Below are 16,934 nucleotides of genomic sequence, written 5' to 3'. Positions count from 1 at the left end.
AGGCAGAAACAAGTGCCTGGGGCAGCCCCTAGACAGACCAGTATGTTGGAAACAAGTGCCTCTCTTTTGTTCCATCCAAAGGAGGAACTGAGAATTGGGTAGCCTCCTCCCAACTGACATCACTATGATGTGCCATGGAGACAGTCCAGGAGGAACTGAGATTTGGGTAGCCTCCTCCCAACTGACATCACTATGATGTGCCATGGAGACAGTCCAGGAGGAGCAAGTAAAAATGCTTCAAATTTTCCTACCAATTTGAAGAGTGTCAAATTGGTTGGGGGTTTATTTGGTTGCTGCTGATCCTTAAGTGTTTTCTAGAATTCCCACGAAGCTTTAATCCATATGCTATTTACTTTTTTTTCCATTGGGGAGCTAGGGCCTGGAGCTTGTTTGTCCACCATCTTGCAGGTGTCATTCTCCTCATTGTGGTTTTGATTTACATTTCCCTAATGGCTAATGATGTTGACTACCTTTTGTGCTTATTGGCCATTTGTTTATGTACTTTAAAGAAATGTCTATTCTGGTCCTTTGCCCATTGTTTGGTTATGTTGTTATTCTTCTTTTTATTATTGAGTAGTAAGAGTTCTTTATATGTTGTAGCTACAAGGTTTTTTTTTAAATCAGATGTATCATTTATGAAATATTTTTCCCTTTCTGTGGGTAATCTTTTCACTTCTTAATGATGTCATATGCAACACAAAAGTTTTTCAGTGTGATGAAGTCCCATTTATCTTTTTTCTTTTGTCACTTGAAGGCTTAGAAAGTTATGCCGAAGCCAACATCACTAAGATTTACTCCTGTTTTTTCCTAAGATTTTTATAGTTTTATCTCTTACATTTAGATCTGTTATCAAATTTAAGTTAATTTTTCTGTATGTCCTAAGAAAGTTGTCTAACTTCATTCTTTTGCTTGTGATACTCTTGATTTTTGACCAAGGCATCAGGTCAGTCCACTGGAGAAAGGTATGTATTTACAACAATAGTGGTGGAACAACTGGGTGTCAGTATAGAATTAAAAGGAAACTTGACTCTTCCCTCACACTATACTCAAAAATAAAGTCAAGGTGGATTATAGACCTAAATAAGAAAGCTTAAACCTTAAAGATGTTGTAAGAAACCATGGGTAAATATCTTTATTATATTGAGTTAGGCAAGGATTTCAGAAAGGACAGAAATAGCTCCAACCATAACAAAAAAATTGATAAATTTGACTTTAACAAAATTAAAACTAATGCTTGTCAAAAACCAACTTTAAGAACATGAAACGTTAAGCCATAACCTAGGAGAAAATATTTGCAATTCATGTATCTGACACAGGGCTTGCATTAAGTATATTTAAATAATTCCCACAAATTGATAATAAAAAGAAACAACCCAAGAAAAAAATTGGCCAAAGACTGGAAAAAAAACTTCACAGATGTCCGATGAACACATGAAAAGATTACTATAACTTGTGAACGGGGAAACACAAATTTAAATGTGATACCATATCACATGCACTGTGGCATCTGAAATTAAAAAGACCAACAACAGCAAATGTTGGCGAGGATGTGCAGCAACTGAAACTCTGATCCATTGCTAATGGGAATGTAAAATGGTACAACCGGATTTGAAAACTGCTTGACAGTTTCTTACACACTTGAGCAATATCTACTTCATGACCTAGCAATTCCATTTATAGGTATTTACCCAAGGAAAATGAAAACATATACATGCTGTAGGAATTTTAGAGCAATGTTTATAGGAGCTCATTCATAATATCCAAATACCAAAAACAACTCAACTGTCATTTCTTTAGTGGGAATATGGACAAATTATGGTATATTCATACAGTGGAATATTATTTTGCCTGAAAAGAATGAACCACTCATGCACAGAAAAACATAGATGAATCTCAAATACATATGTTGATTGAAAAAAGTCAAAGGATTACAACTTAAAGGTTTCATTGTTTTTTTGTTTTTTTTTTAAAGAAGATGTTGGGGATAGGAGTTTATTAATTTATTTTTGCTGTGTTGGGTGTTCATTTCTGTGTAAGGGCTTTCTCTAGTTGTGGCAAGCGGGGGCCACTCTTCATTGCGGTGCGCGGGCCTCTCACTATCGCGGCCTCTCTTGTTGCAGAGCACAGACTCCAGACGCGCAGGCTCAGTAGTTGTGGCTCACGGGCCTAGTTGCTCCATGGCATGTGGGATCCTCCCAGACCAGGGCTCAAACCCGTGTCCCCTGCATTAGCAGACAGATTCTCAACCACTGCGCCACCAGGGAAGCCCCATTGTCTTTTTTGAAGTTAAAGAACAAGTGAAATAATTCACAAAATTACAAATCAGAACAATGGTAGCCTATGGCTATGGGGGCAGATTGGAAGCACCAAGTCCTTTCTGGTGTGATGGAAATATTATATATCATCATCAAAACATTTTGCATATTTCTATATTTAAAAATTAGTTATTTTTGTTTAAGTATAATGTTTTCAGATTTCCATATTCTTATGCTGCATTTATGCTTATTAATACAGTATATGATAGCCTAAATATTGTCTAGTGGCACATGCCTATAATTTTATAAGGAAATTAATATGAAAAATAAGATTTCTTTAAACAAAATTCACATCATTTATTTATTAAGCATGCATTATATAGCTTCAGCAAACTGTGTGCTGGATTTGTCCCTGGGATTGTAGGTGGATGTGACCAAGAATGCTAAGCAGATGGTTGCAGATGAGAACATAAAGGAAGGGCAGTGAGTCCATAGAAGCAAGGAGGGAATGGTATTCCTCAGGAGGGCTTCCCAGTGGAAAGATGGGGTCTGGTGCTGTGTGGATAAGTCATATATATAAAAACTTGTGCAAAGGCATGAAAGTTGAAAGGAATGTTCATATTTTGGGGACTGTGGATAATTTATCATGTCTGAACTAGAGCAAGTGTATAATTAAGGAGGAATGAGAAAATATGAAATGGGTCTGGCTCACGAAACGCCACTGTCATTCTCCAAAACTTAACTCTGTAAGCAGTGAGAGAACCAATAAAGTATATCAAGATAGGGTAGATAAGAGTTAGTGTGATCAGAGTTGTATTTTAGAAATAGCTTTTTGGAGTATTTATTCGCTCTGAGATGCAACCTGAAAACACGTGCGCATACACATACACATACACATTCTTTTTTAAAATTCCCCTGATGATATTGTTTTGCAGCCAGCTTTGAGAACTACCAAAATAGAGGATAGTTTGGAAGGGCTTCAGACTGAAGCCATGACACTTGCCAGTTAATGAGAAACTTAGAGGCTGAATGAAAGGTATGACATAGGGGATAGAGAATAAAGCATGTTGAAGGAATAGGACTGACTCCAACTTTAGGATAAAGATAGGAGGAAGCTTAAAATGATTTTCAAGTTTAGCAAGGATGATTGGGTAAATGCCATTTATAAGCAGGGAATACATTAATGTAATAAATACATATTTAATATCACCTGTGTTTTAGGTACCTTGCTGTGGGCTCTACCTTCTTGGAGTTTGCAGTTTATATGAAGGAAAAATATATATTTTGGACATTTTCATGTGAAGACCTGATGATATCAGGTCTATTTGCATATGCATACATAAATATATGTGTGGTTTTGTATATGCATACATAAGTATATTTGTTAACATACTAATATAGGTGTAAAAATGTGTGTGTGTATATTTATGTATACATATATATGTATGTAGCTTTTATAAAGGCCTTCATTTCAAAGAAAATACTTCTAACATTAATAAAATAATAGCAATTTTTTGTTTTATAGTCCTAAAAAGAACATTATGAATTCAGATATTATGTTAGCCATAGAATGTGCAATTAAAAGGTGAGAAATAATTGCCAAGGTGGTTTTTATTAATTTAGCTTAGACTTGATTAGGTCTGAATGAACTGACTTAAATGTAGTAATCCTGTATACTGGCTAGTTCATATTCCACTCTGATCTATGTTGTGTACTTTGTTATATCAGATTTATGTACTACTTTAAAAATGAACTGTATCTCTAAATGCTTAAAGTTCAAATTTTAAAATGTCATCATCAACTTTTTCTGTAGTTCTAGCTATTTCCATTGCTTTTACTATTTTCCTATGTGTGTTCCTTATAAATGTTGTTGATAAACAATGATTCTGCCTGAATTTGAATCCTACTTATTAGTTGCATGACTTTAAAGAAGGTATGTATTACTCTCTGCTTCTGCTTCCTTCTCTACCAAACAGGCCAATATCTAATTCATAGGGTCCACATGAAGATTGAGTGATTTAATACATGTAAAGTTCTTAGAACAGGGCCTGGCACATACTAATTCTCACTAAGAGTCGATTGACTATCATTAATCATATTTGTTAACCTTTATTTTGAAACAGAGATGTAAACCATGATTTTTTAAATGAATAGCTTTTTTATGAATACTAATGTAATAATCTTAAACAGTATTACAAAAATAGTATTTTAATAGCATAGCATACTAAACAAGTACCTACATACATGTTGACACCTTTTAAAGTAATTGTCATGTTTACTAATAATACTTTTACTATGTGATTTAAAATGTTTCTTCAATCTTTTTTGAACAATTTAATTGTTTAAAATGAATATTAGGGCTTCCCTGGTGGCGTAGTGGTTGAGAGTCCGCCTGCCAATGCAGGGGACATGGGTTCGTGCCCCGGTCCGGGAAAATCCCACATGCCGTGGAGCGGCTGGGCCCGTGAGCCATGGCCACTGAGCCTGCGTGTCCAGAGCCTGTGCTCCGCAACGGGAGAGGCCACAACAGTGAGAGGCCTGCGTACCGCAAAAAAAAAAAAAAAAAAAGAATATTAATTACTATATTTGTTATTAAATCCTTAGTTATTTACTTTCATATGGTATTTTCGAAATGGTATATGTAAATATAATTAAGATATCATATATATAAATATGTAGAAACGTTTTATTTTCTGGCATGTTGCCTGGTAAGTGGTGGTATAATATTGCCTAGTGCATGCTCGATGAGTGTTTACTAAATGATTTATGTTTTGTCTGTGTGTACATGTGCACGCACACTCACACATGTGTGTATCAGCTGTAGCATATGTGTTTTCAGAGACTCATTCACATAATTATTGTTTTTCTTTTTTAATCTTTGGTTTTTTTAAACTTCAGTATTGTATAAATTATTCATTTAACCAAGTTGTTGATATTTTGCCAGGGCTTTGAAGAAACAAGTTACCGTTTTGAATTCGGAAACTCTTTATTCCAAGTTATTGTAATGTGAGGAAAACATTCTATTTATTATTTTTAAATCTAAAATCAAGTGATTTTTTAAAATTCTTCTAAACGAAAAGGAAAAAAACTTACATAATCCTAAGTGCTTCCAAATGTCTGCAGTTCAAAGTACATAATTTACATTGACACCAAAGTTTAGTTTCTGTCTTGACTGGAAGAGTCTGGTATTATTCTTTGTCTGCAAAGGAAAGAGTTGTATAGCATCCAAGTGGGAAGATGTTTGATTGTAATGCAATCAACATGATTTGTGACTGAAAGGAGATTGTACAGGAGGAGAAACAGCAGCTGTTAAAAACCTAGACAATATTAGAGAGAACTTTTTGTTAAAACTTTTTTTTTTTTTTTTGCCACCCTGTGTGGCTTGTGGGATCTTAATTCCCCAACCAGGGTTTGAACTCAGGCCCTCAGCAGTGAAAGTGCAGAGTCCTAACCACTGGACTACCAAGGAATTCCCTCTTGTTAAAAACTTAAGGCATGTTAATCTTTCAGGAAGTAAACATAAAATAAAACAGAATCATAACTATATTTTCTGCTTGATACAATTCTTCAGAATTCACAATAATGAGTAAAAGGAAATTACTGATGAAAACAGATCTTATAGTAAATATGGGTCAAATCCTTTAATAAAAATTTGCCATTAAATTTTGATATATTTTATGTGTTTAGCTCACTCATATTGTAGAATTACTTTTGTTTGTTTGCAGAGGCAAATTTAATTCTTTTCTTCTTATTAGTGATCTTACAGAGCACAGAATCATGAACCTATGTGATGTTTTCACCCTATTACAACAACTGTCCATCTTTTTTATCTATATGCCCCACTCATTTACTCCTCCTTATTATTATCTTTCAGGGAATCCCAGACATAATGTCTTTTTTATCTATAACTTTTATTGTGTATCTCTTAAAGATGTGGACAGTTGTTTAAAACATAACTACAGTACCATTATAATACCAAAAATATTAACAAACAGTTTTTAATATTGTGAAATATCCAATTAGTTTTCAAATTCCAATGATCTCATAAATATCCTAACGTTTTCTCTTTGTTTTGAATCTGTATCTAAATAGGAATCACACATTGCAAATGATTGAATTGACTCTTAAGCCTTTTTAAAATTTATAGATTCCCTTCTGTCTCTTTTTTCCCTTGGAATTTATTTTTTTAAACAAAGTATGTCAATTGTAGCATTTCCCAGTTTATTCATTGCATCTCTGTAGTATCATTTAACATGTTCCTCTCTTCTGTCTTTTGTAAGTATGGTCATTTGATCTAGAGGCTTGATCAGATTTAGATTAGTTTTTATTAGCAAGACTATTTTACATGTGGTTTGTGTTGTTTCATCTGGAAACATATGTCGGTTTGTGAAAAAACTATGTTGTTAACAGATCTCAGTGCCTAGATCTCTTAGTATATTAATCTGATGCTTAGATTGTCTTGTCTTTAGCTAGTGGGGGAGATTTTCAGTTTAGTTCATGAGTCCTCTCTGAGTTTCTTTGGTACTTCCTTAGTTTTGATAGTTAATACAAAACTTCCGCCAAGAACATATGTTCTTGGATCACATTGTACATTTCTTGTCCTAGTCTTGGAGTCAACAATATATCCATGAAGTTCTTTATTTTTAGTAAGAAATCGTACTTGGAACCCACAGTGTAGGTGCTAGGAGTACTCATTGCTACTGGGTCTCCTATTGTTTCTAGCCTTTTTCAATGGACAAACAACACACACACACACAGTTTTTAAAGGCAAAACTTTGTATCTTCATATTTATACTTCCAACTCAAGTTCTGAACTAAAGTGTTTTTAGTTAACTTGTTTTTTATCTGTATGTTTTGTCTCTTATGGTGAGAATCCTAGTTCTCAAGGACACTGACAATATACAGATAGCATTTACTTAAGTTCAATTTGAGTATTAAAAATTTTTAAGTACAAAAAATAAAACCTCCTAGGTCTTAATTCACACATTAGAACTTTCAAGAACATTAATGTTTGGCAGAATATGAACACAGAAGATATTGTGTTATTATTAATTGTGTCAGTTTAAAACGAAGCCGTCTGAAACTATAGAATAAATTATATATTACTTAATTTAGGGACATTCTTCTTCCATAGCATTTGTCTTGTTTCTTTTCATTCATTAAATTATGGAAAATCATTTAACACCTGAAAGTGTGGCACTTTGGGACAGTTTGCCACGTTGAGTGGTCCCTGGGCCTTATCTTCTGTCCCTCTTGTACTGCATGGCCATGGAAACTGAGCCCAACTATGCAATGTAGATAAATGTCCTCATCACAAAAATAGATTTATTAAGCTATATTTATCTCTTTGGTTACCGTATTTCGTATAAAAATTGGCCTGCGAGTACCCTCCCCCCGATCTTTTCAGAAGGAATGAAAGAGAAAATCTGTGAAGATTAAAAATGAAGAGGAAGCCAAAAACAAAAAAGGAAACCTAAAGAGTTACAAACATATCAGTTAACTAGGAATATAAGACCAGATATAGATCCCAAGGGCTAGGAACTTGGGTTTTATTGCCCTTAAAAGGAATGATGATGGGACCACTTGAGGTGGGAACTGAATGGAGACCCTTGCATGTATATCCAGAACCATATAAAGAACAACTCTTTAGTATAAGGGAATCTAGGAAAAATAGACAACTTACTGGTTTAGGAAAGGGACAAGGAAATTTGTCTTTGGTCATGACTGAGCAAAGGGGGACAATTATACTGAGAAATCAAAGGGCTGGACACTAAATATAATAACCATTATGGTGAGGATTCACAAACTAAGACATTAACATAAAAACCTGTCCTAGGGACTTCCTTGGTGGTTAAGAACCCACCTGCCAATGCAGGAGACATGGGTTCGAGCCCAGTCCAGGAAGATCCCACATGCTGCAAAGCAACTAAGCCCATGCTCCACAACTACTGAGCCTGCGCTCTAGAGCCCACGAGCCACAACTACTGAGCCTGCGAGCCACAACTGCTGAAGCCCGCTCACCTAGAGCCCGTGCTCCACAATAAGAGAAGCCACCACAGTGAGAAGCCTGCGCACCGCAACGAAGAGTAGCCCCCACTCGCTGCAACTAGGGTGTGTGCCCGCTCACAGCAACGAAGACCAAATGCAGCCAAAAATAAATAAATAATTTATTTTTTAAAAAGCAAAAACCTGTCCTAGATGAATAAAAACTTTGGGTCACCCCCACAAGAAGCAAATGCAAAACCAGTCTGGGCAATTCTTCCACACACAGGTTAATATAAAACTTCTACCAAAACAGGATTCTCCACATAAGAAAACAGTCCACTGTGAGACACAATTAAAAGAGACCATTAACAATTTGAGATAATAGGAAAATATGAAGGAGTATAAAATATGTGTATTTAAACAGAGAAATCATTAAGTAATACATGTAAAAAAGAGCACTGTGAAAAAAAGATGGACAGAATTGAAAAAATACAAGGAAATATCTAGAAGTGAAAACTATAGTCATTGAAATTAAAAGATAAGTAAACAGAGGAAGGGATAGACACAGCTGAAGATAGAATCAGGAATCTCAGTTCACTAATGATAGATGCTCAGAATTCACACACATACTGAGAGATTTAAAATATGAAATAGAGATTAAAAGATATGAAAGGAGGGACTTCCCTGGTGGCGCAGTGGTTAAGAATCCGCCTGCCAATGCAGGGGACACGGGTTTGAGCCCTGGTCCGGGAAGATCCCACATGCCACAGAGCAGCTAAGCCCGTGTGCCACGACTACTGAGCCTGCACTCTAGAGCCCGAGCCACGACTACTGAAGTCCACGCAACTAGAGCCTGTGTTCTGCAACAAGAGAAGCCACCGCAATGAGAAGGCTGTGTACTACAACGAAGAGTAGCCCCCGCTCACCGCAACTAGAGAAAGCCCGTGCGCAGCAATGAAGACCCAACACAGCCAAAAATAAATATAAAAAAATAAATTAAAAAATAAAGATATGAAAGGAATATGAGTAAATCTAATATATGACCTATAAGGGTTTCAAAATGGGAACTAGGTAACATTTCAAAATATAATATCTGTGAGTTTTCCAGATTTGGGAAGCCTAGAAAGTATCCAGAAGATTAAAATAAATCCACCTGTTGACATATTGTAGAATTGAAGAACTCTAAAGTTAAACTACAGAAGATTTTAAAGCAACCATTGAGAAAAGACAAACCTATAAAAGAATGGTTATCAGACTAATAGTGACTTCACATTAGCAACAATAGATGCCAGACTGCAATGGAACAGTATCTTCAAAGTGCTGAAGATACAACTTTTGTCATAACTGTTATATCCAGTAAAGAGTGTCTCAAGAACAAAATAATCACATTTTTAGGCAGAATGTCTCACTGAGAGATCTTTTAAAAGCTGTGCTCTGAAAAGAGGAACTTGAACCCAGAAGGAAAGCTAAGATGGTTTGATAGGGAACTTCTACCAATTCTTATAAGAATAGATAATTGTATATAAACTGTTTCCAAAAATAAAATACTTTTTATGAGGCTAATCCAACCTTGATAACAAAACTGGAAAGGATAGCACAAAAAAGGAAAAATACAGGTCTGTCTCACTTAGGAACATACCAGCAATCTGATATATAAAATATTTGTAAACCAAATTAAGGTATCTATTTTTCCTACACATATACACATGTTCAAACGGATGTAACCAGTGATATCTAACAAAATTCATCTAAATGATTATATGATAGAAGCATTCCTTTTAAAGTCAGAAACAAGAAGAGAAGAATGACCACCACGTAAAGGGAATTTCGGGAGTTGCATCTTCTAAAATACATCCAAAGTCGGACTGCTGCTCACTACCATCCTAGTCTGAGCCATCTCATCTCTCTCCTGGACTACTCAGTAACCTTTATTCCAAACCCTCCAGCAGCTTTCCCACTCAGAGTAAAAGCCGTTATCTGTAAGATCTCATGGCTCTTCTCACCTCATCTCCCAGTATTCTTCCCTTGCTTACTTCATTCCTGCTGTTCTTCCCCCTGTTAATACTCAAGCATACCAGACAAGCTTCCACTTCAGAGCCTTTCCCGTATTGTTCCTTTTGCTTGAACCACTGCTTCCAAAGAGCTGAAGACTTACTGCTTTGTCTTCTTAGTGTTTTTATTCAAATATTGTTTTCTCAACTTAAAATTTCTCGTATTTAAAGTTACAAAAATTTCTGTACCTACTCTTTGTACTCCATATGTTTCTAATCTGTTTTGCTCCGTAACATTTTCACCTTCTATCATATTATGTATTTCACTTATTTATTTTATTGTCTCTTTTCCCATCTAGAATATGAGTTCCATGGGGACAGAGATTTTTATCTATTTTGTTAAATGCTGTATCCACCACCACTTATATAATTATGCCTAGCACAGAGTAAGTGCTTATTAACAAATATTGGTTGAATGAAAATGCACTTCAAAATAGGGGTTCCTTGGAGAAAACGATGGCAATGAGATTGGGTGAAGGAAAAATTTGTGATAAAGTTATAATGTTTTATATTTTAAAAATCTGAAAGAATTATAGCAAATTTATTTTTCATTTAGTAAATACTAGTGATCAGACAACAGTTTCTGTTGTATTATTCCCTGTCTTTTCTTTATATTTAAATGACAATTAAATTTTTAAATATAAAGATGTATAGAGACTAAATTGGTGACAATGTCAAGAAAATTTGAGATGTAAATTAAAGGGTAGGATCTTTATCTACTTTACAAATATTATGTAAAATCATAATGTGACAATAGTTAATAGAGTGTAGCACTTGGTAATGAAAAAATAGTTTTATCTCTTTGCTTCAGAATAAATTTCAGGGACTTCCCTGGTTGTCCAGCAGTTAAGACTCCACGCTCCCAATGCAGGGTGCCTGGTTTTGATCCCTGGTCAGGGAACTAGATCCCACATGCATGCTGCAACTAAGAGCCTGCATGCTGCAACTAAAGATCCCACGTGCTGCAACTAAGACACAGCACAGCCAAATAAATAAATATTCAAAATAAATTTCAAAGTTAAAGAGTTTGGTTAAAAAAACAAACTAGGAAAAATTACACAGAATATGCAATTTCGGGAATATGTATAAGTCACAAACGTGTATTTGACAAGAGCATTTGTGTATGGTTTTATTCAGTTCAAAGTTATTGTTGGCTTGCCACAGCTTGATTCCCAGGTCAGTGTTAAATTTAGACTTTATGAAGAAATGAAAATAAACTCAACATTTATTTCTTGAGCAAGAGTGAGTGAATTTTTCTGTGTGTATCATGTAGAAAGAAAGAAGTTTCTATCTTTGGATCATTTCTGATTTACTTGGAAACACTAAGAAATAGGTGGTCAGAAAACTCGTGACCATGCTTTCTCACTTGACCCCTGATATTTCTATCTTCAGTCTTTCTCTCCTATATTCTTCCTCTTTCTCCTCTTTCAGCTTATAAAATTATGTATCCAGAATAAGCCCAACTCAGATGTCATCTGCTCCATGAAACATTTTTTTACTCCCACGGCCAAAATTATCTACCCCACCTTTGTAACCTTATAGGTCGTATTAAATCATTCTAAATACTTAGTATGTAATCGTTTGTATTAAAACTAATTGAAAATGTAGATGATTATTCTAATCGAGAACATGTCTAGTAGATTGTAATGCTTCTATGTCTTATTCGTTTTCATGCCTCATGATTTGTGTCTTCACTAAACACATTTGTATTTTGATTGCATTTGTGACCAGGTATTTTAATTGTTACAAACTAAAAAGGGACAAATACAAATATGTAAATCATGTGTCCCCTCCAAATAAAGTCCAAATGATGTCATCTCACAAAGGTTTTAGGCACATAATTTTTAAAAATGTCATTAGTATGTAAACATCATTACGTATATAATTTAAGTGAATATCGGGAGTTTGATAAGACGTTTTCTTTTAAAAGAATTTGTATATTACTCAGAGTTGGGAAATACTGATACAGATTGCAGAGTAATATTGAGGTCAGAGGCAGAAATCATCATTAGAGCACTAAAAAATGCCAGTTTGGATTATGACTGCATCTTGATTTTGTATCATAATAATGATTTTTAATTCATTATGACAGTTAACCATTTGTCAGGTAATGTAGAAGTAACTTTGTCTAGACTTGAATCAGTATGTGTACTTACTTATTGGTTGTTAAATATCCTAATTCAAAAATAGGTAAATTAAGGAGTGTTTTTTTTAATATTTTACTGAACGATAGATTTAGTACTTTATTCCTTTGCCAATAACCCTTGTATTTTCATATGGTCCTGATATGCAGCATATCAGTTTATATTCTGTACAATTATTGTGTAAAATGTTTGATATATTTATATTAAGATTTTGTTTTCAAGTGGCATGACATTTCAATGATTTTTTGAACATAGATGCTTCTATTAGCCCATTTAGGCTTTTGTTTATAATTTCTTTTTTACTTACATTTTTATATATTACCAGTAGGTCAAAATGTCATTTCATGTCTTTGTTATCCCTTGTTTTACTTAAAAGTAAGGTTTAGTCAAAATAGGAATTAAAAACACTTGTTTCCTTAGTTGTTTCCTAGTCATGTAGCACTCTGGCTGTTATTTTTTCTCTACTCAACTGTTTCTTTAGATATTTCTAAAAATCTGAAAAATCTCATATATTTTTTTATTTTAAAAAATTAATAAGAAGTCATCACAAATATCATATTGTACTTTATTTAGAACCTATTGTGATTTTTAGAAGTATACTTTTATTCAGCCAGCAGATACATAGTGAAAGCCATTTGGCTAATGAAGAAAATAATTTTAAATATAGTTTGATCTTAATTGTATAAGAAATACGTATTTTTCTAATTTATATGGTAGTATTTAGATTAATAAAAGTCAAACTGAAAATTGCAATTGAATTTGCCAGAGTATTATAAACAATATTATTTTGTTCATATTCAACATTACTTTTAACTTACTATTCTTATTGCAAAGGATACTCTGTCTTTTAGAGAATACAATGGTATTATTTACATTAATTCATGTGGGTTGGTGAAAAAAATGCTATAACTCCTTTACTTAATGGGATTCTTCCCCTGTGGCAGTGCAAACGGCTAGAGCAGGAGCTTCATCATCTGAAAGAGCAGAACCAGACTTCAGCAAACAACATGAGACATCTGACTGCTGAAAACAATCAAGAACGTGCTCTGAAGGTAAATCTCCATTCCTTCTTGCAGGCAAATTAAGGTTGTAAGCCCTGGTGCCAGCTTTCTGTGCTGCATATATCAGTTGTGTACATTTCAGCAGAAGTGAGCTGTGGTGTTTGCCAACAACCCGTTCTTTAAACACAGATACAGCACCCTTCTGTTATGGTATTATTTTATCTCGTGTATGTGTACATGAAAACAACATATTTTCTGAATTTCAAGTAGTGGTATAATAATAACTTTAGGTTTATGTTCATTCTGTTTCTGATTTCAAAATATGTTGTTACCTTCTGTAGTTAATAAAAAGTGGCCACCCTGAAAGAAAAAAAAATTAAATAATGGGCTTTTTCTTTGCATCAATATTTATTACAATAATTTTCTAAATGACTTGTAATATTAGTAACGCACAGAACTGATGCTCCTTGAAAGGTATGTGAATATGTTTGGGAATTGAAAGAGTACTTAAAATGTTACTTACATCAAAAAAAGAGGAAGAAAATATATTCTACTAGAACTTGTAACAAGTAAAGAGTACATATCATGACAAAAGTTCTGTTTCATTTTAATATAGATCCTGTAATTATGAAAAAGGACATTATTTCAATTCTACTAATTATCTTTTCTTCTTAAGATACTTTTCATTCTCTTTTTTTGTCTTTGCCCCAGTTCCTAGCATAGTGCCTATGACATAGTAGGGGTCCCTGCCCTCAAGGTGCTTATGCTCTCATTAATGGGTTAAAAATAAAACATAACATATCCACAGGAAACATAAAAGATTCATCATTGTTGTTATTGTACAGTTAAAAAAAGGTGTGCTATCAAGAGGATTGTATTGTACTTTGTTGTCTTAAATTCATTTCTTGCTGCAGATTATGAAAAAAATATGTCATTAGCAGGGTAAGTCATTAAGCCAGAATCATCTACCAATGTTGAGAAAAATGGTGACATTTTGATGTGGAAATAATTTTAACCTGTTTATAAAGTATGAGATACGGTTGAAGTCAGATTTTTCTACAAAATGTATGTAGCTTCATTTTGAAATTCTCAGTGGTGGGTGTGTAATAACTTTGCTATTACTCTTTAATGCACTTTCTCTTTATTTCTCCTGAATTTATATATAGACCAGAACAATAAATGGGAAAGAAAAGAATTGCTGTAATTATTTTTCAGTTACCCTGAGGAATTTACTATTGTATGAGTAAAATTAAGTATATAATTATTTAGATGTATATTTGCAAATCAAAGGTAACATAATCTTTTAAAGACAGCTTACGTTATGAGTGCTAATTTATTACCAGCATTAGGGGACAGATATTATGTGCTCTATATGTTATGGCTATTACTATTTAAAATAGAACCTAAAATAAAAATTCTAGGTTAAGTTACGTAATAATTGCATAGTCTTTATTCTGGCATTTTTGGTTGTGTATTTACGTTAACTTGAATTAAGCGGCAGCTGCTATTTATGAAGAGAAAAAGATGCATATTTCTAAGAGGTTATTAAAATTAGAAGGCAAACTGTAGACCAAAAGAAACCTGGAAGTTAACATAAGTAGTACTATTATTAGTATCAGTAATAAAAGTAATATAAATAAATAAATAAATTTGAATAGGATGAGAGCTGAAAATTTTATGTTTTATTTCATTGTATTATGCTATAATTCCTAAAGGAAACAGTCCTAGATATAGGTATGGAAAAAAATTTGGGCTTCTCTGGTGGCGCAGTGGTTGGGAGTCCGCCTGCCGATGCAGGGGACACGGGTTCGTGCCCCAGTACGGGAGCATCCCACATGCCGCGGAGCGGCCCGGCCCGTGAGCCGTGGCCGCTGGGCCTGCGCGTCCAGAGCCTGTGCTCCGCAGCGGGAGAGGCCATAGCGGTGAGAGACCCACGTACCGAAAAAAAAAAAAAAAAAATCTAAGCTAATGGTCATACATTGCCCAGAACTTTCCAAAGTGATGACTATTGCAGATACATGATTATCATACGTGGATATACTTTTTAGTAATCTAGTGCTATTTGAATAATAATGTCTTTGTTTATTCTAATAACCAGGAAATTCTTTCTAAATTAATTTTTATGAAAGAGCATAAAATTAGACTTTTGGTGATCACTTATATGCATTATTTTTGAAGTAGCATGGAATATATACTAGATAAATCTGCTAGCATGACACTCTCCATACTTTTATAATATTTGCAATTTTCTCTAATAATAAGTAGAACACAGTGGTACATATAGGATGAGGGGCTGAATTTATACTGATACTAATCTATACCCTGAGAGTTACTTAAATTAAAAGATAGATTATTTTCTCTTTTAAAATAAATTTTATCCACTTATATTAAGAAATTTGTTTCTTGGTGAACACAATTTTGAACATTTAATGATTTTAAAGTAAATTTAGATTAACCATAAATATGAAGGAATTAGATTTAATAAGAAATGTCATATAAAGTGCCTTTCTTTCCTCTTTTATTTTATTTATTTACCTTCCTTATCACACATTTTTAACCTCCTACAATTGGCCTTCAACACTGTAATTCCATTGAAAGACATGCTTTCTTAAATTATAGGTGACCTCTGGTGGTTAAACCTGTAAAACTTATCATTTCATATCCTTCTCAATAACCCAGTCAGCCTAAGAGGAACACATTTCAATCTTGTTGGTCCCTGCCTTCATGAAATTCTTTCTTGTAGTTCTTTATTTCTATCCTCATCATTTTTCTTTTCTTTGATCGTTATTCTTTAGCTGGTGCCTCGTTTTCTACCAATTCCTAAGGTATAAATGTTCCCCTGGGTTATGTGATTATTCCCTTAATTTTTCTTTCTGGAAAAAACCCCAAACTTTATTATGTTAGAGCAGTTTTAGCTTCACGGCAAAATCGAGCAAACTACAGAGCTCCCTCATATTCCATGCCCCATACATCCACATGCCTTTAGCATCCAGTGCAAGAGTTGTACATTTGTTACAATACATGAACCTACATCAGTGTAACCCAAAGTCCATAGTTTACATTAGGGTTCACTCTTAGTGTTGTATATTCTGTGGGTTTTGAGAAATATAAATGACAAGTATGTACCATTATAGTATCATACAGAAGAGTTTCACTCTAAAAATCCTTTGTGTTCCACCTATTTATATCCCTCCTTCCCCCCAACATATACCAGCCATTGATCTTTTAACTGTGTCCATAGTTTTGTCTTTTCCAGAATGTCATGTAGTAGTTCTTTTCAGATTGGTTTCTTTCACTTAGTAATATGCATTTAAAGTTCATCCATATCTTCTGATGGCTTTATACTTCACTCTTTTTAGTATTGTCTGAATGTACCACAGTTTATTTATTCACCCCCCTAATGAAGGACCTCTTGGTTGCTTCCAAATTTTGGCAATTATGAGTAAAGCTGCTGTAAGCATCCACATGCAGGTTTTTCTGTGGACATAAGTTTTTCAA

The 16,934-nt window shown here is 34.1% G+C and overlaps 1 protein-coding gene across 6 annotated transcripts in view; it reads left to right on the top strand.

Annotated features, from left to right (window-relative positions):
- The window catches only part of MIPOL1 (mirror-image polydactyly 1), a 300,807-nt gene that overhangs the window by 132,259 nt on the left and 151,614 nt on the right, over positions 1–16,934 (top strand). For all 6 annotated transcript variants that reach the window (XM_067737281.1, XM_067737280.1, XM_067737276.1 and 3 more), the window contains one exon: positions 13,380–13,487. In XM_067737281.1, coding sequence (XP_067593382.1) covers positions 13,380–13,487 — 108 coding nt within the window. The remainder of the gene's footprint in view (positions 1–13,379; positions 13,488–16,934) is intronic.

The sequence above is a fragment of the Pseudorca crassidens genome, chromosome 1, assembly GCF_039906515.1.
Source record: "Pseudorca crassidens isolate mPseCra1 chromosome 1, mPseCra1.hap1, whole genome shotgun sequence".
NCBI classification, from domain to species: Eukaryota; Metazoa; Chordata; class Mammalia; order Artiodactyla; family Delphinidae; genus Pseudorca; species Pseudorca crassidens.
Note: the sequence above shows the minus strand (reverse complement) of the source record. Positions and strands in the feature narration are given on the sequence as shown.